At 38.5% G+C, this 23,904-nt stretch overlaps 1 protein-coding gene across 11 annotated transcripts; it reads right to left on the bottom strand.

The window, feature by feature from the left end:
• Positions 1-701: 701 nt before the first annotated feature.
• Positions 702-22,596, bottom strand: traf3ip1 (TNF receptor-associated factor 3 interacting protein 1). Of its 11 annotated transcripts, none has more exons than XM_008402181.3 (17): positions 22,334-22,596; positions 19,801-19,869; positions 18,230-18,391; positions 17,304-17,432; positions 16,808-17,179; positions 16,673-16,723; positions 16,540-16,560; positions 16,314-16,337; positions 16,116-16,191; positions 15,844-15,867; positions 13,939-14,023; positions 13,422-13,508; positions 12,496-12,631; positions 12,382-12,418; positions 12,225-12,301; positions 2,794-3,011; positions 702-2,481 (listed from the first exon to the last, which is right to left on the bottom strand). In XM_008402181.3, exons 1-17 carry the CDS (start codon positions 22,454-22,456, stop codon positions 2,316-2,318), a joined length of 1,857 nt encoding a protein of 618 aa, XP_008400403.2. In that variant the 5' UTR covers positions 22,457-22,596; the 3' UTR covers positions 702-2,315. The 11 variants fall into 11 exon arrangements, with proteins under 11 accessions (XP_008400403.2, XP_017159011.2, XP_081460705.1 ...); XM_017303522.2 differs by having other exon boundaries at positions 15,844-15,864; XM_081604579.1 differs by lacking the exon at positions 22,334-22,596 and adding an exon at positions 22,167-22,222.
• Positions 22,597-23,904: the final 1,308 nt, after the last annotated feature.

The raw sequence follows: 23,904 nt of genomic DNA, 5'->3' as shown, positions 1-23,904 counted from the left end.
TCCCTTTTTTAGGATACCAACTGTAAAAATACTTTATTTTACAGGAGTTCGTGCTATAATCTCATAATTTATCATTTTGTGGGAGATTCCGACTTTAATTCTAGAACCGAGTTTGTCAGAATTCCAACTTTTACCTTATAATTCTAACTCTTCTGAGACTTTAATTCCAGAATTCAAATTTTTTTCTAACAATTCTGACTTTTCCTTTTTACCAGGAATTCTGACATTTATGGAGATTCTGACTTTGATTTCAATTCATTTTTCTTCTCTTGAATTATTTTTTCTTTTTTTCTCGTAGAACTCCAACTTTGTTTTCCCAGAGGATTCTGACTTTAATACCATAATTCTGACTTTTTCTGGGAATCTTGAGAAAAAAAAAGTCAGTCCTAATCCACAAAAACACACTTTTCACACTGCAGCTGCTTTATTTTCTAATAGAGGGTAAAAACAACCGTCGTCGTTCAGCAGCTGAAAAAGAAAGGTTGAATGTTTATGAGACCTGAAAGGAAAATCACTTCCTTGCAGTGCGACGGAAGGTAATAAAACCTTTACAAGAAACGTTCAAAATGACAGTCCTGTCATTCACCACTTCATTTGTGTTGACTTGAACAATCAAAGCCTCTCATTAAGGTCGCTCTGACTAACAGGCTGAGGCGAACCTCCACTCCACTCTGTCGCAAATCATAAACAAGAGGCAAACATTTACTGCAATGTGATCGTTTATTTCACTCCACTACAAAATTATATAGTCATTTAAACTATGATACAATCTCAACATATACATTATGTACAGTTGAAAGGTAAACTGAGAGAATGTAACAAACAGTGTACAGTGAATGTAGTAATTATGAGTAATATACAGGTCCCCACTTTATCGGTTCTCCCTTTGAGACTCTGACTAAAACTCCTGGACGTTTGTTTTATTTTGGAAGGACGTCACAAAATGGGGCTATAAAAACAAAAGTCTGACCCGTTTGTGTAGTTTGACTGCTGAGTCTTCACCTAATAGCTGTTGTTGACTTGTTGTGTCTATAAAGAGATTATGTAAATTTAGTGTTTTCTTTTCCTGAGCAGTAACAGAAAATGTGCCTTTAACACAGTCGCATGCTGTACGCTTACATTTATAGGCATAAAAAGCTAAATCAGCAGTCCATTTGTCCTCGAGCTATATGAATATTAGGCCATGGCATGAGTAAAAATTATATAATTGGTTCATGTTCTTAGCTCAGATGTCACAGATTTTTTCAGACAAGTGGTCACATCACCCATTTGGTAAACATGTCAAATGGCTTTATCTCACACCGAACCTCTTAGAAACATGCAACTAAATCAAATTCAGAATGGGGAAATTTATTCAGTGAAGGAGAAAATAAATAAATTATGGAATTATTATTCTCTTGAAGATAATATTATAATCAATCACTTGGTCTTCTGTAACATTTCAGAGTAACTCAAAGTCTCGTTCAAAATATTATGTTGATATTGCCTTTTCTTTCAGGACATACATCACAATGCAAGAACACTAATGTAACCAAAATGAACCCACATATAGGTTAAAACGAAATATTTTTGTTAACTATATCAATGACAGCCTAATTGTACAGTTCATACGGCCGTAACAGGAGCAAAATGTAATCCTTCTAGTTTCTTTTCAAATTCATGAATCAGGTCTCTTCTGTGCTCACTGCTACATTCAATGTGTTTCTTTATTGGAAGTGGCAAAACCAGGATGTTCCGGACGTTCATCCATGACAGAAAGTGGAGTTTATTTAGCTGCCAAGTTTACAGAAAGAATCTTTTCCCCTTTACAGTTTAAAAAGAGAATAAAAGTGCAGCAGTGCATCAAAAGTAGAGAATGAAAATGTGATGGGAAAATGCTTTCTGAAAACCACGTCGATGGGATCTTAAGGGATGAGAGGACAGATGATCAGAGACAAAGATGCTAAAGAACGTGAATTAGGCTAAAACTGTGTCAGTTTAATTAGATTAATAAAGATAAATACTGAAAATAAAATGAAAGCTGAAAAAGACCAGAAATCCTACTTGCAGTCAATTTCTTACTTACCGACACAACAAAGATATTTTCCTGTATGGAGCTGGCGCTGCTATCATAAACCAATCCATGCAAACCTCCAAGTTAGAAGCTTTGCACAGATCCGTGCAACAAAGGCACAATTTAAAACAACCAGGTGGATCCATTTGATTTAATTCTAAGAACCAGAAAACAGGATCTGTAACGCACAGCGCAGCTCTTTAGTCTATACAGCTCATCTTTAAATGTTTAGAGTGCATTTTTTCTTATCCAGTTTATTCACTCAGGTTCTGGAGGAAAAGTTGATCCCAGTTACCATCTTCTGGATCTTCTCATCATTCTTCAGTATATTGGACTTCACAGCACAAATTTTATCCTGCTGGTCCTTGATAAGCTGGTCCAGCTCGACTAACTCGGCGTTGAGAGGCTCCACGACCCGGTCCGTTACCCTGAGGAGAGGAGAACAGTATTTACTGCGATCAGTGGCTCATCTATAATAACCAGCAGAAACAACCACCTGTTGTTTCTACTACAACAGGTAGTAGAAACTTATCAGTTCTGATCTGACTAGATTAAAGACAAAACCATAAACATAAACTATGTCTTGGCAGCTGGACATGGAACCACGAAGAAACGAATATATTTGAGCCACGTTTCTTTTGTTAAAATATCCCACCTCCCTCTGCAGGATAATTTAACATGATGTCAAACTGATGTTTTAATAAAAACAAGAAAAGCAAGAGTGTCTGCCTCAAGCCAACCTCTGCTCCTGCAGCAAGGCCTGTGCGTGCTCCTTATTCTCCCGCCGCCAGCTTTGCAGCTCAGCCTGCATGGCGTCCACGTCCTCCTGGATGTAGTCCATGATCTTTCCAAGCGGTAAGGAACTCCGACACACCATCTGGATGGAGGAGCGAAGCCGGTCGATCTCCCTCATCACCATTTCCCGATCTTTTTTACGAGCTGTTTCGGACACCAAGTTCTGAAAGTGAGGTTTGATGAGATTTTGAGCATGGAAACAGGGATGATGAACTTACAGTCATAGCAAACACTGTTGGGGTAAATGACAGTATTTTTGGAAGCGCCACACTTTTTCGAGTTTGGAAAAAACAATGGAAAGCGTGCATCATATTCTCTCACATCACAATTATGAACTGGTTTGTGTTGGTCTGTCACAGAATATTCACTGAAATATGACAACATTAAAAGGTTATGAACAATTTTTCAAGGAGCTTTTTCCATTAGCGCCTTCTCAGTGTGGGTTGGCTGGGCTCTACTTAGAGTTTTCCACTGGTATTGGTTATATGGTACCAGTTCAATCTTCACAGCAGCGGTGTCAAACTCATTTTTATTTTGGGCCACATTAAGACCAGTTGTGCCAGAATTTATTGATAAAAATTGTTATTCGATGAGTATATCTTAAAATTAAAATTAAAAAATACTAAACATCTGGATTAGTTGCAAAACATTTTACTGATTTAGCGATTTGTTACAATCAAAATCACTGATTTTGTGGGGCTGGTTTAGAAATATTTACAAGAATTCCTTTTTTACTTCCCATATTTATCACGGACTATAATTTGACATCATGGAAGCCTCAGTCAATAGCGAAGTAAAAAGTTAGAAATACTGCCACCTGCAGGTGGGATTAAGCATCATTTAAGCCCAATGTTTTTGAAATTTTTTTTTGCAAAAAATGTGCAATAAACTCATAAGGTCAAAAAAGCATGCTAATCCGTTTATTTAACGTGAATTTCTGATTTCTGACTGATGTAATTTGGGAAGTTTAGAGAAGAAAAAAAACAGCTTTGATTTGGATTTGGACCACCCAACTACATGACAACCCCACCCAATAGAGCTGCTACTCAGCTGCAATGGGAAACCACACAAATAGAGTAGAAATGAGTTAAGCTGCGCTGCTAAGTGCCAGTGGAAAATGGCAATATCTATCTTTGTAGACAACTACCAAGGATTTAGACAAGACTTATAGAAATGTTTTCGATAAGTTAGAATAACAACCTGTGTATTCCCCTCATTACTTCAAACAGAAAACAAAAACAATCATAAATGTTTGATTTTACCATAGCCGACCTGACAGGTCACACACTTCTTCAGGAAATTTAGTTGCCTTAAGCAGATAAGTTTTAAAAGACCAATGAAGAAAATGTTTCTCTGACGTGGCTTAATAACACACAGTAGTTTATGTAGGCAGCTAAAAGAAGAGAGGAAAAAATTATTGTTCCTTTAGACCAAAACATAAAAGTCTCTTTGCCAGCACAGCTTCTAAAGCCAGAACCAGAACCAGAACCAAAGCATGGTTGGATTTTGTGGCCTTGCAACTTCAAGGTCAAACTTATTAAGGAATTCTACCAAGCTAGCTGTATTTATAAAGATCAAACATGCTGTTGGCCAATGGAGTCGACTGGTTGTTGAAGGTTTCCAGTCCATGGTGTGCGGTGTATCCCAATTACAACCAGTTCCTTAATGGTGAGAAGGGGGGGAGGGAACTCCCTTCTCACAGAGCAAACCTGAGGATGTTTGCTCAGCTGGACTTTGGAAGACCTGTAGGTGTGTATGTGATGTGAAAGCAATGCAAAGTTAAAGTCACACACAGACACACACACACACCTACTTATAAACACCCACTGGAGACCGAGATGAACACACATAGCCCCCACCTGCAGTCTTGGTCTTGTTTATGTTAGTAACAGACTGTGGCAGTGGGGTTATTTTACTACAGTATTGAGTAACAACAGCTACACTTTATGCCTCCTTTCAAGTTCAACCAAGACCCTGAATTGTTTGGCTCCATACCTGACTCCATTAGAGTGCAGAATTCAGACTGACACAGTAAACTAAGCGGCCAAAGATGTTGCTTGGGTCATAGCAGGAAAACAGAAATCCTTATCAAGCCATCTTTCTCCTCCTTAAACCAGGCAGCTTCAGTAACTAATCTGAGCGAGCCTCAGCACACAGGACCACACCGCAGCATCGACATCAAACAACACTGCTGCTTCAGTCTCTTTTAGGAAGCACGTACAGGCTTCCGACGGCCTCACGCTTTCACTGGGGCTCATGAGTGTGAGGGCTGCAATGCCTGGGCCCAGTGGTCCCCCAGCAAGGTGGGTGGCTTTCCACTGGGCGCCGCGAACCCTGCAGCTACACAAACACTCTATGCCTCATTCGGTCTAGCTGTGGTTTTAGGTCTACGGGGCCCCAGACGGGACCCGCGGCTTCAGTCTGTTTGGCGTTTCAACTTCACCCCAAACTCTGAACTCCCCCTCCTCTGAATCTCTGCTGGAAAATAAAAAACGTGGTGTGAAAACATAACCTCTTGATCGTGCTCAGTGCGTCTTGGTAGATGTAAATCACAGCGCCATGTAAGCCTCTGTCGGGGTCTGTGAGACCTGTGCACCCTGAGTTTTTCCTTTTTCTCACCAAGAATCAGTACTTAGATGTGGTGACGCAAGAGGGGATGAAAACATGGTAAATTTTAGTGCTTAGGTATGAATTAAAACAAAACAAAAATGGTAAAAATGGGTAAAGAGCCTTACAGTAAATTCAACTTGAATGGATAATCTCAAACTGAAATAATGTTTTGAAAAATTTAACCCCAAAAAGGTCATGATGAGATTTTTCTAAAAAGGCACCCATGGCTTTTGGAAGAGAAACGGCCCACAGTATGACAGATCCTCCACTGTACTGGAGATGGGAAATATCATACTGCTGGGAGAAAAAATATTTTGATACAAACTAGGCATGTACAAATAAAAATAAACCTTAACAACTGATTGTGTTTGCAAAATCCCAAAACTACTTATTCTGAGCAATGTCTGGAGTTATGCTGTTGTTGGCAATTTTTTCTCCTGCTTCCATGACTTCATCAATAAATGCTGCACAATTCTTCACTACTAGCATGGTAATACATTTTATTACTAATTTCTTCTTGTAATGTGATTTTTACTGTGACGTTTACAGTAAAGTGCCTCAGTCACCTTAATTGGATGTTATTAAGCACTATAAAAATAAATCAGTCAGTAAATTACAGGTAAGCTTTATATTAGAGCAATATCTGTGTTTGTGACGTTCTGACTGAATACAATTCAATTTATTTGTATAGCGTCAATTCACAACTTGTCGTCTTGAGGCACTTTTTAGCAAAATAATTAAATCAAATCATACATGAGTTCCAATTAATCCTAGTTATCAAATAATGCAGTAAAGTTGGATTTATTGTTCAAATTAGTAAAGAAAAAGTTTTCAATCTAAGGAAACACCAGCAGATTGACTTTCAAAAATTATTAGTATAGATCAGGTTAAAGTTTTTTTTTTTTTTCTTTTTGCCATTTCCTCACTTTTCTAAACTAACACACATTTTACTAATGTAAATGTCTACTTATCATGTCTTCCTCATTTTAAACAGTAGCTAAAATGTCTTGGGCCATATTTAAACTTCAAGGAAACAGGGCACCAAGGTCACAAATACAGATCAACTTAAAAAAGCAAAGCATGTCTATAAAAAATATTCCGGTTACATTCATTTTATATGAGTTGTTAGTCATGCCAATAAGTGTGGCACCAGTTATCTTGAAACAATTATTTCCCCAACGGAATAAATGTGCCAAAACCAAGCTTGGATTATTCTGGAGCTTTCAGCGTGAGACGACAAAATGAGTTTATTTAAGCTTTTTTTTTCTACGTCTTTCCAGGGGAACTGTATAACACACGATGTACAATTCAATAGGAAATTCCTCCTGTCATCACATGCCTAATTTGCTTCACGAGGAAATATGTCCTAAAAATGTGATTTATGGACTGCTTTTGGGGATTTTCTAGGAGAAAGAAAAACATTCTACAAAGACTCTGACAAGAAAAATGGCTTTCAAGCAGAGAAAAACGTTGACGCTACAGCAACCTTTAGGCTACCATGAACTGGGAAAACAAAAACAAATTAGAGAAAACATTCATTTAGAGAAATTTAAACTGAACACAACCATTCATTTATGTTTTCTAATTATTGCCATTTAAAGTGAATTTATTATCACACTTTAGATGATAGGCCATTTTTAAAACGCACCTCACAGGTCAGCGTTCTTGAATAAGAAAGTCAAGGAAGAACGTATTTGTTGGAAATTTAATGAAATGATAGTGTGTGGTGACAGCCACCTCAGAGTAACGTTTTGAAATTGACATTACTTTAAAGCAGGTGAACTCTCAAGTAAAATACAGACTGGATGACGTGGAGAAAAATGAGACTTGCACAATCACTGAGTTGCAAGTTTCAGTGAGGAAGGTTCTCAAGCACGTCTGTGTACATGAGAGTGAGAATGTTGGTCAGAGCCAGAGGCAAAACTAGAATGTTTGTCTGAAAGTTGATAGAATTTCACTGTGTTAAACTCTATAACCACTGTCGCAAGCGGTTATTTACAACTGTGGTCAATTACACGCAACCTGGATACATTGTAGTGATTTTAAGTCACTCTGCAGGAAGTCAGTTTGTTAGTTTTCCAAGCTACTGCTCTCAGATACATTTTTTCTTGACTTTCTTCTCACCACAGGATAAATCGCTACATCAATCTTCACTTTAGGAACTCATAGTCCTGGAGATTTTGCCATCAATAGTTTCGTTGGGTGGCCATTGGGCTCTGTACTGATGCCTGAGTTTGGCGTTCCCAATGCAGCATCATCACTCCTGGGTTCTCTTGGGCATAAAGATGATGACATGTCTCTTGAGTTTAACCCAAGTACAAGGGTGGGAAAACAATGGGAAAGCAGTAAAGTTTACAAATGAAGAGCATGTGACAAAATTAAGTATGGACAGTTTAAGATCATCACAGCTGAGGAAGGAAGTGCAAACCATGTGTTATAACTTCAGGAGCAAGTAGGAGCATCGTATTTTTGCTGCTAGTGTAGCTTTGAGTTAAAGAGTTTTTATCCTGAAGAAAACTCATTTCAAAGGATCTCAGAGTGTTGTTTATGTGCCATGTGTTAATAAAAAAAGCTAACTGGATAATGAAAATAGCTCAGAGTCAGTGAAGTGAGGAAAGGAGCACTGAGGTTACAGGATGTTGTTCTAAGGTCACAGCAGCCCCCTGGGGAGACGATGAAGATCAACCTTTTGACATCTGGGGTGAACAAGGAATCTCTTAACTAATCCCAAACTATGAAGCACTCAAACAAGAGAAACGATCTAAAGAAACAAAAAGTAAAAAAAGAAAAAAAAAAACACTAAAGAGATTTGAGGTAGGTTTTCCTACAGCAGAAAACAATTCTTCAGCGAGTCAATATAGCCCCTCAAAAATCCAATACCACTGGGTCATTTCCTCATGGTTCCACATAAAAAAACCTGGATGTTTATGAAGACACAGAGGTCTGCAGAGAGAGGTATTTATTTTCTTGACAATCCAGCAGAGAGTATCCTGGCCCTTCTCCTCCGTGACTCTCACTCAACAGCCATCCATTTGTATGCCACACTGTTTATTTATACATTATAGACCTTCATCAAGGCTAATTTGATGGGGTAAAGAACCGGTGGAGAGAGGCAATTAAAAAGAAAAAAAAAGAAGAATACAAAAAAATTCCAATGAAAACGCAGCTGTAGCAAAGGGCAAACTGTGTCAAAATAAAAGGAGAACTATCGTGGAATAATATACACGACTGCTGAGGGGTCGTGATGAGGGTCAACCCATAAATATACTGAATATCCTCCAGCTACCCATACAGTGAAGGAGCAAGAGGTAAATATAACCAGGCAACTGTTAAAACTTAAGGGGTTTTCTAATGACACAAATGGAATAAATAAAATAAAGGCCTAAATTTGGTTAGACATACATATTCTGTAAACATCAGCATTTTAGAAATAAATCAGTTAAATCAAAGAGCAAAGGGGACGCTCAGTTTACATTTTTGTGTTTCACTATGATTACAATATAAAAAAGGAAAGGCAGAGGTCCATTAGGCTGACCTCGATGCTTTTTCATGTCAGGAAGGAAGTCATTATAGTTCTTTATACAGCTGACGAAGCAAGGCCAGCAGCGGCTGAGGGATGGCCTAAACAACCGGCTCCTATAAATGGACGTACCTGCAGCAAGCTGGACCTTCAGACCAGGCACAACACTGTGAAACCAAGGCCTGAAGGCCCCAAAAATTGAGGAAATTAGGATAATCTCCAGAAAGCTGAGCTCATGTTACTCAAAGAGCTGCTTTGTCTGTATGAGTTTGAACTTACAATTGAGGTCGTGAGCTGCACATAAACAACATTTAACACACACAACTTTTCAATCCTGAGTCCATAAATTTCCGATGAACACTTTCAGTTTACCGCTGGCTAAGCTTCGCTGGCTTCAGCTGCGAGTTACGAGTGATGCTGTCTGAGGTCGCTGTTAGGAAGAAATAGATCAGCGGCCTTTCTGCATGAGTGACAGCTCAAAACACTTCATCCATCACAGCCACGGTGGTCAGCTAGGATGGGATGCAGGGCACCATGCTCCAGTGAAGGGGACCACCCAACTCAGACAGCATACACCGCCTCACACCGCGGAGCTCAGACCAAACTGTAAGCTTCAAACGCTTTTAAACTCCAAATATTGATGAAAGAGCACTTTCTCTGGCGTACAGAGGGGAATCTATAAACAGTGCTAGCAATAGGACAATAGGCCTTCATTAATATAAACAAAAGAAACCTTATTTCTTCCGTTAGCAATTTATTTTTTTTTTTTTACAAAATCCCTTACGCCACAATTACTGGAACCCCTAACTCCTAAAAATAACTGAGGTTTTGTTTTATTATATTTTTTTAAATTATATTTCATATTTATATTAAATATTTCAAAAACCACTGCAGGTTACACTAATTTGGCTGTTTAAAAATGGAAAAACATGAACAGTCATGGTGTGAAAACTGAAGGAGCCCAATGCACTTTCTTATCAAGGTCATTCTTGCTATTGTTGGTACTACGCCAGCAGATAGTCGCAAATAACTGTTTAACCACCGAAAGTCACCATAACATATAAATTATCTGTCATGTTTTCTCTCATGTTGTTGCTATGTTACTATCTGCCACTTTTTCTGCTAGTTTTCCCTAATATTGGTTGTTTTATTTTTGCTATATGTCCGTATGTTAGTGGTTATTGATACGCTTAGCTCATTTTTTATTGCATGAAAGTTTATTTTTCAATTTATTGTCCAGGAAAATTTGTTGTGGTGTGACTTTGTTGTGTCTCCAATAAATATCATACACCTGTGCCAGGTTGTCTGTGATTACTTGCACCGTTGCTGTGCTCACTTATGATTCTGGCAAAGACACAGACGGGGTTGAATCACTAATCTTCACGGAATTTGCACAAAGCGGCTGAAGCTCAATTACGTCTTGTTTGCATCGGCTTCATATATTTCTGTTAGTCTATAAAGAGTGGAATGACAGAAAGATATAATCTTCTGTCCAATAACCACTTGAAAACTAAAATTTAGAATGTTTATTCTATATTTCTGGCTTCCATCAAGTTCACACTGTCAGGAAAGGAAAATCATTGGTTGTGAGATTAAATCTGTACTTCACAGTCATTAAGTGTGATGGGCGCAGCAACCACAAATCTATCTCTCTTGCAACCTACAACGAATATCAAGCAGTGTCAGAAATGTTCCGGAAAATGTCTTGCGGTGTTACAGCTGCTGCATTGTTCCCTTTTGAGCAGCCCTGACTGCTTCCACAGCTGGCTGCTTCCCCTCTCAGCCTTGCAGCTTCAGAGCAAAAAGTCACTCTTAATAAATGTAGAAATAGCATTTTTTTTTATGTAAACCTTTTAAAGAATACTCCATTGTAAAAAAAAAAATCTCTGCTTGTAATGGAAAAATCAGCATAGGATTTCCACAATTTTCCATAAATACAGACATTCTTAGGAAGGAAAGATTTTAACCTCTTTTTCCAAAAGTTTAATGTTTATTTTTGAAACCTAAAAAATAGAAATAAAATGGTGACTTATGATATAAAAACTAAGAATGAAACTCAAATTAAAAATTCATTATGAGTCTTTCTTAAAATCTTTGCAGTTCAAAAAACAATTTTCAGAATAGGGGGAAACAAAAAAAAAATTAATTGTTACCCCTAACAAGATCAATTTTAGATACCATTAATGCAAGTGGAAGAATCAGAATGTTCAATGTTTTTATATTATTTTCTTTTTAATTGCATTTATTTTCATCTGAATATGGTGATATTGCTACTCAAGACTATCATACAGGGAGAATCTATAAATACGATGCGACACAGATCATTGGTCTGGGCAAGAGCGTTTTCACTCTTAACATAACACCCAAAGCTGTTGGAGCTTTGGGTGTGGGCCACATGAGCCTAAGATCAAGCTTTTCAACAAAACTTAAGTAGAAACGCACGGTTTAGCAGGGTAGAGGATCTATGATGCTGTGGGTATGGTTCAGCAGATTGAAAATTAAAATGAATTAACACAGAAATGTTTTACCGGAACAAAACCGTTGAGTTGAGCTAAAGAAAATATGTAAGATATTATGTAACAAGAAATATTTATAAGATCAAGGATAAGATCTGTCTTTGTCATTTCATAATGTTTGATTTCCTTATTGTTATATGTAACCAAATTAAAGTTTGAATTTTACAGCTGTTTCATTGTGAGACTATCCTGTTGCATTAAATTTAGTCGAAGGTTTTCTATGCATCTTTACTCGGTCTGTAAATAAAGACAAAATTTAGCTACATGGACTTAGAATCCATTAGGATTTAAAAAAGAAAAAAAAACAAACGCTCTAAAATCTTTCTCCCATGCTTTACGATGCTTCCTAATTGAGCAGAGAACCTTGCTAAGCTGAACAATTTTAAATAACAGAAATGTTGCAAACAACTCATTTTTGCTCCAGACATCTAGATGTGTGGATCAATAGTGTGTGTGGTCTGCAAGGGGCCATGGCTGCTTGCCTGGTTATTAGCCCTTCACCTTCACTGAAGGGGAACATTTTTGCGGTTTAGAGGCACCGCAATTACACCTCCACCTCCTCCCTCCATTTGTTTACATCTTTCTTTTGATAAAAGCCAGTGTTGCACCAGAGCCTGTGGTTAAAATAGTGTTCCCAGAAAGAAAAGGCTCACAGGACTGGTCCTCACAGAACTTGGCTAATACTGCCCTCTAGTGGAAATCTGGAAAATTAAATGTTTGAAATCCAAACCTGTTCTTTAGACTTTGATGAGGACGGAGTCAGCTCATAGTCCTTCTTTGTTTCAAGGATCTTTTTCACGAGTCCGCCTGCATTAGAGGACAAAATTCAGCTTCGAAAAGCAAAAACTTTGTAATTCTTCAAGAGCTGAAGAAGTTAAATCACTCACCGTGTTTTTCATCAGCGTCGAGTTCATGTACAGCTTCCTGTCACAAACAAATATTGATGATCATTTCTGGACTTTAACTTCATAATTACACCCATGAATGATCATATCACCCACTCTCTCTGTTTTAGGGGAATCTGGATGTGGGGTGACGGCCTCCATCACTAGGAACTGTTCATCTTCATCCTCCTCATCGTCTGAAGTTTTCCTCCCGTCCAGTATAATGGGAGCTGCAGGCTTGGCACTCGATAGCCTTAAAAACAGGAGTCGTATTGAGAACTGGCTTAGAAGAAGCATTTTTAATCAGTGCAGTGAGTTCAGTCTAAATTGTTTTGCTAAGAAGTTTTCAAACTGGACAAAAGTCAAGGACGGCACAGGCCCAAGTCGAACAAACCTTGCATTTGCAAAGATTGATACGCCTTGTACTTTTCACATTTCTTATGTGACAACCACAAACTTTTATGTGTTTTATTGGGATTGTATACAATAGACGAAGCAAAAGTAGTGGATAAATGTAAATTGTCTTTTTTTCCCCGACAAGGAAACGTCCAGAAAACGACAAAACCTCTGAAACACCAAGTTCCTTTAAAAACCCCCACCTGTTTAAAGTTGCCTTTGATTAGTAACAAGTGAAACACTGATCGACATATCTGATGCGTGTTTGATTGATGATTTTGATAATGGCATTTGACATCATGTAATATTTATTGCTCGTTTCATAATTGATGACGGTATGATGTTTTTATGATGTAAAGCACTTTGAACTGCCTTGTTGATTAAATGTACTATATACATAAGATTGAGTTAATTGTCAGAATAATCAATTACAAAAATAATAATTAGTTGCAGCCCTGCTTTCTAGTGACTCACACAGCTAGAAAAATACTACAAATGAGTTGCAGGTGTATGTTCAGCAGAAATTTTAAATGTTTTTAAAAAGCGTTGGAAGTTTTGTTGAATGTGAAAAAGATTCAAGGGGTGCGCATACTTTTACAAGGCACCGTAACGGGACAAACATTCGGTAATTGGAGCGATGAGGTCACCTCTCAGCTGGGGTCTCCTCAGCGTTGCTCTCTTGTCTCCTGACTCGAGGAGGTGCTGGGCGGGCGCTGCTGGGCCGAGCCGCTCGCCTGCAGGATGAAAACCGCAAACAAAGTATTTAAAAAACACCAACAGCAGGTTTTCCTTTTTACGAGCTGCTATTTTCACAGCTTATTTTGAGCACAACAACACAGAAACGTGTGTGAGATCTGCCAGATGGGTCCAGACGTCAGGAGGATGACGGCTCTGCCCGCCAACACTCAGAATATTAATAACAGCTGCGGTTTTACAGCAGCTTAACAGGCCAATCATAAGTGATTAGTCAGCCAAAGGAAGAGGACTTCCAAAGTTTTCAACCTGCAAAGCAAGAACTGGGACAACAATCTGGATGTAAATGTTTTATAGTTCATATCAATGCAACAGTAAGACGAATGACTGCATTTAGACTTTAGAACTTAAAGGATAATGCAAAGTCCAGCGTTTATTGTTGCAGATCCAGTAAATATTGACTGTACACACCTAGCAGCCTTGTCTGGCACAGAGGATCCTTCAGAGTCTCCGTTCTCCTGAGGGACAGCTCTCTGGGCTAACTGGACGTCTCCGTCTGTGAGTGGACACGGAAAAAAAAGGGATTCAATTTGGACAGAAAAGTGAGATCAAACCCTTGATTAGCATCCTTAAAACCACAACTCTAACAAAGTCTTACTAATTTAATAATGCCATTTAATTCCTTCTAAAACCCCTGCAAATTTTTATTCTTTTAAAAGTAAATGAACATCTGAAAATGTATGACCCTGTAGACCACCAGGGGTCTACAGGAGTGGAACTGTTGATTCACGGCTGGATTTCTACATTTGCTCACCTAAAAAAAAAGAAAGAAAAATTTGTAGGTTACAGCAAAAAAGAAAAAGAAAAAAAAAAGACTTAAACGTGGTGGAGAAATTTTTGAGGAGTTGGCTATTTTCTCTGCACAGAACCTTTACACATCTTTCAGGTTTTTATTATTGAGTTTTTCCACGTATAAACAAGAAAAAAGCAACAACCCTCCCAACAGCATTAAGATAATCAATAAGCTCTTATATTTAATTGAGAGCTTAAATAAATCAATTTTTCACACGTTATAATTTTTGACTATTGCTTCACTCATCAGTGAAATTAAAACTACAATAAACATGAGGGCATGTTCCACATATTACATTTTTGCCACTGTATCGACAGACTCAACGTACTCAAAGTGGGAGGACAAGATTTATTTGACCACACCCACCAACTCTCATTCAGGTCAATCAAAATGAAAAAAGGGTCAAATACAAGACAAGATCAAATACTGTGATAGTATAGTGTATTCTTTAAATCTCTGCCTACATTCCACATTATGAATACAAAATATTGAAACACAATACCAGAGCTCATGAGATTCATGCACCTTTAACAGGTTAAACTACTTTTCACTGCAGACTGTTTTTACCCCCCGTTCTACTGCACACCCAGCCCAGTCTGAGTTTGGATAGGTACGTTTGGACCAGTAAACGCCCAGGCAGCGAGACTTTGTGTTCAACGCTTTGCTTTACAAATAAAACCTGACTGACTTGCTCAGAAAAGAAAAGGCAGTAATTATCATAGGTGCTAGGATTTCCTTGAAGATGAGGAGATATCAGCAAATTTGACTTCTTCGGTTTACTGAACAGGAGAGATGCGAGTCGGCGCAATCTGGCAGGACTAATTATAACCCTGGAGCGTTTTTCACCTTTTGTCACGTTTCACCCAAAACTTTAGAGCATTATTTTGGAATTTTATGTGATTTAAAACAGCAAAATAGATAATAAATATGAAGTAGAAGAAATGTTTGTTTGTTTAGATTGTATATTTTTAAAAATTTGAAAATCGTGGTTGCATTTATATTTAGCCCCTTTCACTAAGGTATTCTGAAAAAAATAAATAACACATCAGTGCGACCACATATGTTCATAAGTTATATAATTAGTAAATAAACAAATTTGTTCAGTGGTTTTAGAGGTTTATCAAAAAACAGGTCATGAAGACCAGAGAAATCAGCAAACACTGTGGAGAAAAAAAATATTTAGATCAAACCATGTTCATCCACATTGCTGCTGTAATTTCTTTGAAAACTGGCTCTAAGTATTAACTTAGTGGGGTTAAATAAAAAAGCATTCCATATTTTTGAAGGTTTGCATGTACTTTTCCTTCATCTTCCCAATTATGAGCCAATGCTCATAATTGGGCCAATAATTTGGTTCATCTAAAAAAAAAAAAAAAAACATCAACATTTATTTTCAGATTCAACAGGTATGGTCACTTTTATGAGGAACTTAAACCAATTCCAATTAAGTAATTCACAGACACAAAACATTATTCTTTAATGATGAGAAGGAGGTCCATGTTAACGAGGAAACACTTACTTACCTCCTTCACTGTCAGACTCATCTGCTGCAAGGAACAAATGAAAAGTCATGACATACCAAGGCATCTCTTTTAGTACGGAACAGAGACATAATTAGCATAATGCGGGTCTTCAAATCATTCATAGAAAAACATATTTGCAGAATCCCTTTATTCATTTCCATTATGGATTCTTCCAACAGATGAGTAACCCAATGTAACTCCTCTATAAGCTGCATGTGCGTATCCATTGGACGCTTTGCTTTCCATTGGAATAAAGCTCTCAAAGCCTTTACCATTGCTTCCAACTTTGGGTTTCTGCCTCTGGCCTTTGGCAGACGAGGGCCGGGGTATCCTAGCTGGACCGTTTGACTGTAAAACAAGGAAAAAAAAGAAAACATCTGTTTGTTTGTTTTTTTATAGAATTCTGATAAAGCATGACTTCTTTTATAAATTACTCCACTCTAATTCTACAAGCATCTTTATGTCCCTACCTGGTTTTCTACTACATCTGTGGGCTGAACAAAGAGCACAGCAACATGGCTTTAGTTGAATCATACACACAAAACCATCATGTTAATACGTTAAAATGAAAGCTGCTACAGCACTGAGCACAAACGACAAAAAAACTAATATAATAGCACATAAAAAAAAATAGCTAAAAAAAAAACTATCCAAAAGCCGTGCAACAAACATATTCATGTCTGCAAACTTTGTTACCTCTTCAACTGGTTTTAGATCCTTAAAAAAAGAAGTGATGAGAGGTTTATCACCTTTTTGAAATAAGTTGAATTATTTTTCCAAAATGTAAACATGAAAAATGAGCAATCTATCATAAAAGGAGAGAACTTACTGCTGGCACAGTTTTGGCTGCTTTCTGCGGAGGTTTCTCTGGCACTCTGGCCTGATGGTAAACACAAACACGGAGTACGTGAGCTACTGAATTTATTTGCTTAATTGAAAATTTGCTTAAGTTTGGCTGCCAAACCTTGTCATTTTCTCTTTCCCCACTTGTGTTTTTTTCATTGCAGTCCTTGCTTCGATCTCCTTCCCTCTCTCGGTCTTTGTCTCTTCGTTTGTCTTGGCCTCTGTCTCTGTGAGAATCCCTCTCCCTGGTCTTTTCCTTGTCTCTGTCTCGATCTCTGTCCCTGTCTTTCTCCTTGTCCCTGACCCGTCCTTTGTCTCGCTCTCGTTCTTGCTCTCGGCTCTTGTCTTGGTGGTCCTTCTCACTGCGGTGATGCCTCTCCGTGCGCTCATGGTCACGGTGGTCCTCTTTGTCTCTGTGCTGGCTTTCTTGCTCTTTGCCCTGGTTCGGATCCTTATGCTCCCGGCTGCCACTCCGCTCTATCTTTTTCTTTTCCTGAAAATTGAAGGGATCAGAAAACAATGCTAAATGCGCTTCAGATAAATTTTTGGAATATCTGGGTAGGATGGTGAGTACTGAAAACATTTTTGAAAAATATTTTAGCAGGCAGGGGACTCACTTCCTTATCCGGCTGCCGTTCCCTTCCATCCCTGTTTTCCTTGCCCTGAGACTTGGAGGTGCTCCCTTTGCTCTTTAAGTCCACTTTTTCTCCTGCAAGAACTCGCTTCACTGCTTCATCACTGGACAACTGCGAAGCAAAAAGGAACTCATTAAAGCAACGTGTGCAGGAAAAACCGGTTAATGAGGGAGAATAATTCCTAACATTGTTGGTTGTTCCTCCACATATTTCTGCAGCACATTTAAAAATTAAATCAGAGATAAAAAAAATTAATAAATAATGCCACAAAATGTAATAGTTTTACTTTTTAACTCAAAACATATTGATAAACTGAAAAATAGTAAAACTTTCAGATTTTGTGGTAAATGACAGTAAATCTTACTGGGAAGACTGGGATCCATTATTGGGCAACTTCTATTGAATTTGCTTCAATAGAAGTAATCTCAGTGTTTAGCATTGAAATCAACCTCAAGAGGCTAAAAACTAACAAAGCATGCTAGACACCTGAATGTTTATGATTTATTAGCTGTTTATTTGTTTCAAATTTACATTTTGCATACCGTTTCCTTCATTCCTAAATTTTAATGTTATTATTTTAATGTATCCCTCATCTTTCATGTGGTTTGTCTGTGCAGGTTTTATTGATTATTGCGTAAAGAATTCTTGGTGTTCCAGAAACACCAAGAATTGTTTACATCCACATTAAAGATCAGCTATCCCCGGGGCATCAGCTCTTCTGTTTAACACCGTCTCCAGGGTTCAATTAGGTTATTTTATTGTTCTCCCTCAGGCAGCTGGACTGTTTTCTCAAACAGTGAAAAATAAAACCCACATTTTTAAAAATGTTGTTCAATAACGATATCCAGCTCATTAGTAGACGAACAATGACACTGAACACATTCGAGTGATTTCCCAGAAAGACATACCTTGTTGAGGCAGCACTTTGCGATGGCCTGAAGCAACTCGTTGGTTTTCTCTGGCTCATGACCAGCAACGATTCGTGCCGGCTTTGCTGCCAGAGGTTCACCAGACACCAACATCACAACATCTATTGCTTTCTGAAGATAGGCCATTTTAGAGTCCTTATCCTACAACAAAACATGACCAAAAAAATTATTAAAGTAGAAAGTTTATTAGGTTATTATTATTGCAGCTGTTCAGCAACAGGAATGAGTTTCTTATTATCATCAGGCTTCCCAAAGCTTGAAAAGCTGAACTAATTTCAAATCAAAATGTTTCTATGGATAAAAAAAGGCTTTTAATAAGATGCCAAAAACCGAACAGCTGTAAGGAGCAGAGCTTAACAGCTACTTTATATCACTGCTTTCAATAACGCTTTAAGGTAACAATAAATATATATTAGACACATTGCTATAACTGTAACAATCAGTATTATTGTCTTGTTTTTTAAATGAAGATATCCATCCATCCATCCATCCATCCATCCATCCATCCATCCATCCATCCATCCATCCATCCATCCATCCATCCATCCATCCATCCATCCATCCATCCATCCATCCATCCATCCATCCATCCATCCATCCATCCATCTTCTTACACCCTTGTCCCTCAGTGGGGTCGGGAGGGGTGCTGGTGCCTATCTCCAGCTGGCACCAGCACCCCTGGTGCCAGCTGGGTGAGAGGCAGGGTCACCCTGGACAGGTTGTCAGTCTGTCGCAGGGCAACACAGAGACACACAGGACACACAACCATGCACACGCACACTCACACCTAGGGGCAATTTGGAGAGGCCAATTAACCTGACAGTCATGTTTTTGGACTGTGGGAGGAAACCAGAGTACCCGGAGAAAACCCATGCATGCACAGGGAGAACATGCAAACTCCATGCAGAAAGACCGGGGCCGGGAATCGAACCCAGAACCTTCTTGCTGCAAGGGAACAGCTCTACCAACTGTGCCACTGTGCAGCCCTATTTAGGTCACGTTATACTTATTCTGATTTAAAGATTTTTGTGACCATCAACTGGATTAACCCAAAATGTAAATGTTTGGTTTTAAAAAGAGGTTAATTTCTGACTAACTGAAAAAAAGTACTTAGAATAAATATGCATGAAGAATTATTGAAAACTTTGAATATAAAAAAATAAAGAATGGCATTTTAATAAATTGCTCGATAAACTTGATTCCTGGTAAAGTTTAGAACAACTAACACAACAGCATTAATTTAAGGTAAGGTGAGAAGCTGGTGCAGCCTCTACGCATCCTTTCCTAATCGAGGATCAACTTGCAAATGGCAGACCTGAGTTCTGACACCTCGATAAACACTCTGCGCTTCACTGCCAGGCCTTCTCACTCGTGTTTGGTTACTCAACACTCAGACAAATCGGTGAAACAGCAGGGGAATCTCAAACGTCCAAGTTTGCTCATCAAAACATTAAGTTAGCACTTAAACTGGCTCAAACTACATAAGTGCATAATAAAACCAAATACTATATTAGAAGTGGCTGAAAAACAGCCAAGAATAACCAGCTTACCTTGACACTATCTGACTTCATCTCATTTTCTTCATACAGGCCTTTCATAAAACCAGTGGTCCTGATAACCTGGAAGTTGAAAGAACAAAAAAGCTCAGATCACTTTATAACTGACAACATTTAGAGACTTTTATCTAAAACATCTTTTTGTCCATCAATCAACATGTTCAGAGGAGAGACGATGATTAAGTCGGTAAAAGGATGCTGAGTTTGGAGCTCAGTGGAGGAGGCCGAGAGGAAGACCAAAAATGAGATTTATGGATGTGGTGAAACATAATAGGCACTTGGTGTGAGGGCGGAGAACGCAGACGATAGGACTATGGAGGATAGGACTAATGGAGACTAATGACTCACTGTAGCGACCCAAAAGGGAATTAGAATCAACTGGTTTTTGGTCCCAAACACGTTTCTCAACATTGACCTTTTCATTTGTAGCAGTGAAAGCCACCTGACCATGTTCTGTCACAAAAAGGTTCAGAAACAGGCATAAAACATTTCAGTGGAATAACTGTTAAATTAGGGAAAATGATATAGAGCTACTAAAACACCATGGAGACACTGGCTAACTGATGGAGTTCCTCTATTGCACTTGGGACAAAAGAAAACAAATCTAAAGCACTTTGACCCAAGTAGCCCGTATCTCTCAAGTGGATGAAGAACAAATTATTCCTATAGTGAATGGTTGCCAAAGTATTAGATTTGAGAGAGAATAATAATTAAAATAAACATGTAATGTAAAAAAAATCATGCCTCTAAAATGGAAACGGGTTCAGGATATCCTGCCAATCAAAGTAAAGGAGGCACTTACACAAATGCTAACCTTAATCTAATATGCATGAACTTACAGTGAAATATAACACTATGTTACAGGTGAGGACCTCAAGAATGCAACTGACTTGGTTTATGTTAAATCATGTTACACATCATGTTAAAGAGGACTGTTCTTAATTTAGCTCCTATTAAGTACAGTCTGAATTTAAACATTGAAGTTGAGATGATATATGTCATGATGCACTCTCCAGTCTGTATAAACAACAATAAAAACATCTGTCACTTTGAGCCCAAAAGTAAAATTAGCTTTAAGGTGTACGGTCTAAAAGATACTAAAATCTTATGGCGGTCATTAACTGATCCTGGTCTTTAACTTACGAAATAATTGCCAAGCAGCTGTAGTCACTAAGCATCTTGGACTGAACAGTGATAATAAAAGTGTCTAAATTAAAAATGTCGTTGGGAAATGGCAATGTATTTTATCAATGCTTGCCTTGTTTTATAACCTATCCCTGTCTGCTGTCATTGGTCATCGTGACGCCATTTGTTCACTAACATTCCCTCACAATCTTATTCAATTTAACAAATCTTTATTCATCCCGAAGGGAAACTAAATATTATTACTCATCTCATCAAAGTCAGTCTTGCAACGAATGTAAAGAGGCCTCTGACTGAAAGCTGACTGTCATAACTGTCATAACATTTCTTTCAATTTGTACATTTTTAAATGTACAGTTGAATGACAATATAATCCGTCTATGTCTATATGTCTAACAGCTCAATTTCCTGGCAGCAGAGACAATATTCCAAAGTAAAATGTCCTGGATGACACCATCAGTTGTTGGCAAGCACTGCTTGCTCATTTGCTTCTGCAGCTCCCTTTTAAATCTCTGTTTGGTTGTATGGTTAGAAATCTGGGCAGAAATGCTCTAGTTGGGGGTACTATGCTTGCCTGTTATGATCAATGGAAGGGGTGATTTCAACTTCCTCCTTCTCTGTCTGCTCTTTGGTTCCACCTTGCATCCATTAAGTTTCTTTTTCAACTTATGTGAGACTAAGGGGTCATACTCCAGGTCAGGTGTTATTTAAACTTTTGAGGTGCTAATCAGTTACCATTTTGCCATGGTTACGCATCATAACAACTGTAACGAAAGTTAAAAAAAAAGTAAGAACAAAAAGTCCTTTTACTTGACTTTCTTAAATCAAATCTTCTATTGCAACGTTTCTTGCGGTTCAGGCAGCTCAACGTAAATCTGCATTACCCAACAGTCCAGCTGTAATAAGCTGCTGAGCATCAGGGTTGCCACCTTGACATGGGTAAACAGCCCAGACTAATTTAGCTGACTTATTACCGAGACTGCCATACTCAGTGTTAGAGTAGCAGTTATCCATCTGCGGACTAAGTAGTTTATCCTCGCCAGGGTCCAGGTTGTGCCTATAGCAACTGGGTAACGTCGCTAAACGGAGAGCTAAAGCAACACGCAGATGACTCCACGGGGAACTTAACAGTTAAATGCTTCCAAATAAACGTTAGCAACTGTTTGGTTAGAGATTGCAATGTCTTACTTGCTCTTCGTGCTACAATTGATACCTACCAGAGCGCTATCGCCGTTTAATGCGGGCTAACTGTTACGTTTAAGTTATTATTAGCCACCGAAGCCGTTTCTCTGTGAATTCGAATAAGACCAGTTAGCTAAAGACGCCGTGGTCGCTTCAAATATGACCAGCAACTGTGAATATGTCTTCACCGTTAGAGGCTCACCTCGCTGAAGATGTCGTGAAGGTACCGAAACGGCGGCCTGCTCAGCAGTTTTTCCGTCAGCGGGGGTTTCTTTATCACTTTTCCCAGCGTGTCCTGAGTCTTTTTCACCACCGCCGCGTTCATGGCAGCGGTGGAAAGCGTACTTCCAGCAACGAAATTGAAGCAAAAACTAATCCGAACAAAAATACTTGGCGGCGGCGACTCCTTGGCCCGGTTGCTATGTCAATACACAGAAATCCCACAGTGCATCGCTACTATGAAAAGTGCGCATGCGTAAAGCGCTTACGCTCGCAATGTATTCTATCTCTATGGCAACAGCTAACAGCTAACTAACTAGGTTTTAGTGATGACCAAAATGTTTTGCAGCGGCACAAGTGTTGGGGTTTTACCGCATTTTTGCGGCAGCAGGTTTTGTGGGGATTATTTATATCAATTTTAGACTGCTATACAAAAAGACCAGATGCATATTAACTTACTGTAGAGAATTTTATTAAACTAAACTATTTTTCTTAACATTATTTATACTTATGGCCTGGGAAAAAAAATTGCACATCTTTTTTTCAGTAAAGTTACATCACAAAAGACTGTACCAGAAAAAAAGATGCAGCCATTATAGTTATAGGTTTTACAACACATGAGTGTCTGTAGGGCCTCCTGAAAGTGAGTCCTGTTAATGTTGCATAGCATGTGGGCCGTTTGGAAAAGAGCAAACTGTCCTAAAACATCAGGCATCCAGATTCCTAGTTCCAACGTAAAAGGGGCTAAAAAGAGGAGAAATTTTCCTTTCTATTACAGAGTTTGATAAAAGGTTATGTGTCAAATCAGGTATAAAATATATTTATTGATTATTTAAAAAAAAAACTTTATAGTTAATTTTTTTAAGCAATTTAACTCAGTTTTTTTGATAATACAATAAAGAATGAAATATGGAAATGAAAATATGTTTTTCTACTTGATTGTATTTTTGCACTGCGACAGACTGGCGACCTGTCCAGGGTGAACCCCGCCTTTCGCCCCGAACGTTAGCTGGAGATGGGCTCCGGCATCCCTCCCAACCCCATTAAGGGACGAGGGTGTACAGAAAGAAAATGGATGGATGGATGGATGGATGGATGGATGGATGGATGGATGGATGGATGGATGGATGGATGGATGGATGGATGGATGGATGGATGGATGGATGGATGGATGGATGGATGGATGGATGGATGGATGGATGGATGGATGGATGGATGGATGGATGGATGGATGGATTTTTGCAATACATAACCAGTCTTCAAAAATGATAAAAGCAAATTCCATGGTTTTTAAGACTAGAGATATCTGAATCTATTTGTTCACAAAGTCACTGGGTATAAAACCATTAACCCACAGGTCATGTTTTAAATCATTGTGAAATGAACTTTAGCAGCTCTACCCTTAGGGTGGGGTCTGAAACGAGAACTTCAAGTGACTCTCTGGACCTTCCAGTGTGGCTCTTGATAAGTTTGGGAAAGAATGATAAAGTTGAGCAATATTTTTAAATATTTTTGTAACAAATAAATACTAGGATTGGGGCTTTTTGTCTTCAG

The sequence above is a fragment of the Poecilia reticulata genome, chromosome 2 (assembly GCF_904066995.2).
Source record: "Poecilia reticulata chromosome 2, P_reticulata-male-v2, whole genome shotgun sequence".
Lineage (NCBI taxonomy): Eukaryota > Metazoa > Chordata > Actinopteri > Cyprinodontiformes > Poeciliidae > Poecilia > Poecilia reticulata.
The sequence above is the reverse complement of the archived record's forward strand: the minus strand, read 5'-3'. Positions and strand labels throughout refer to the sequence as shown.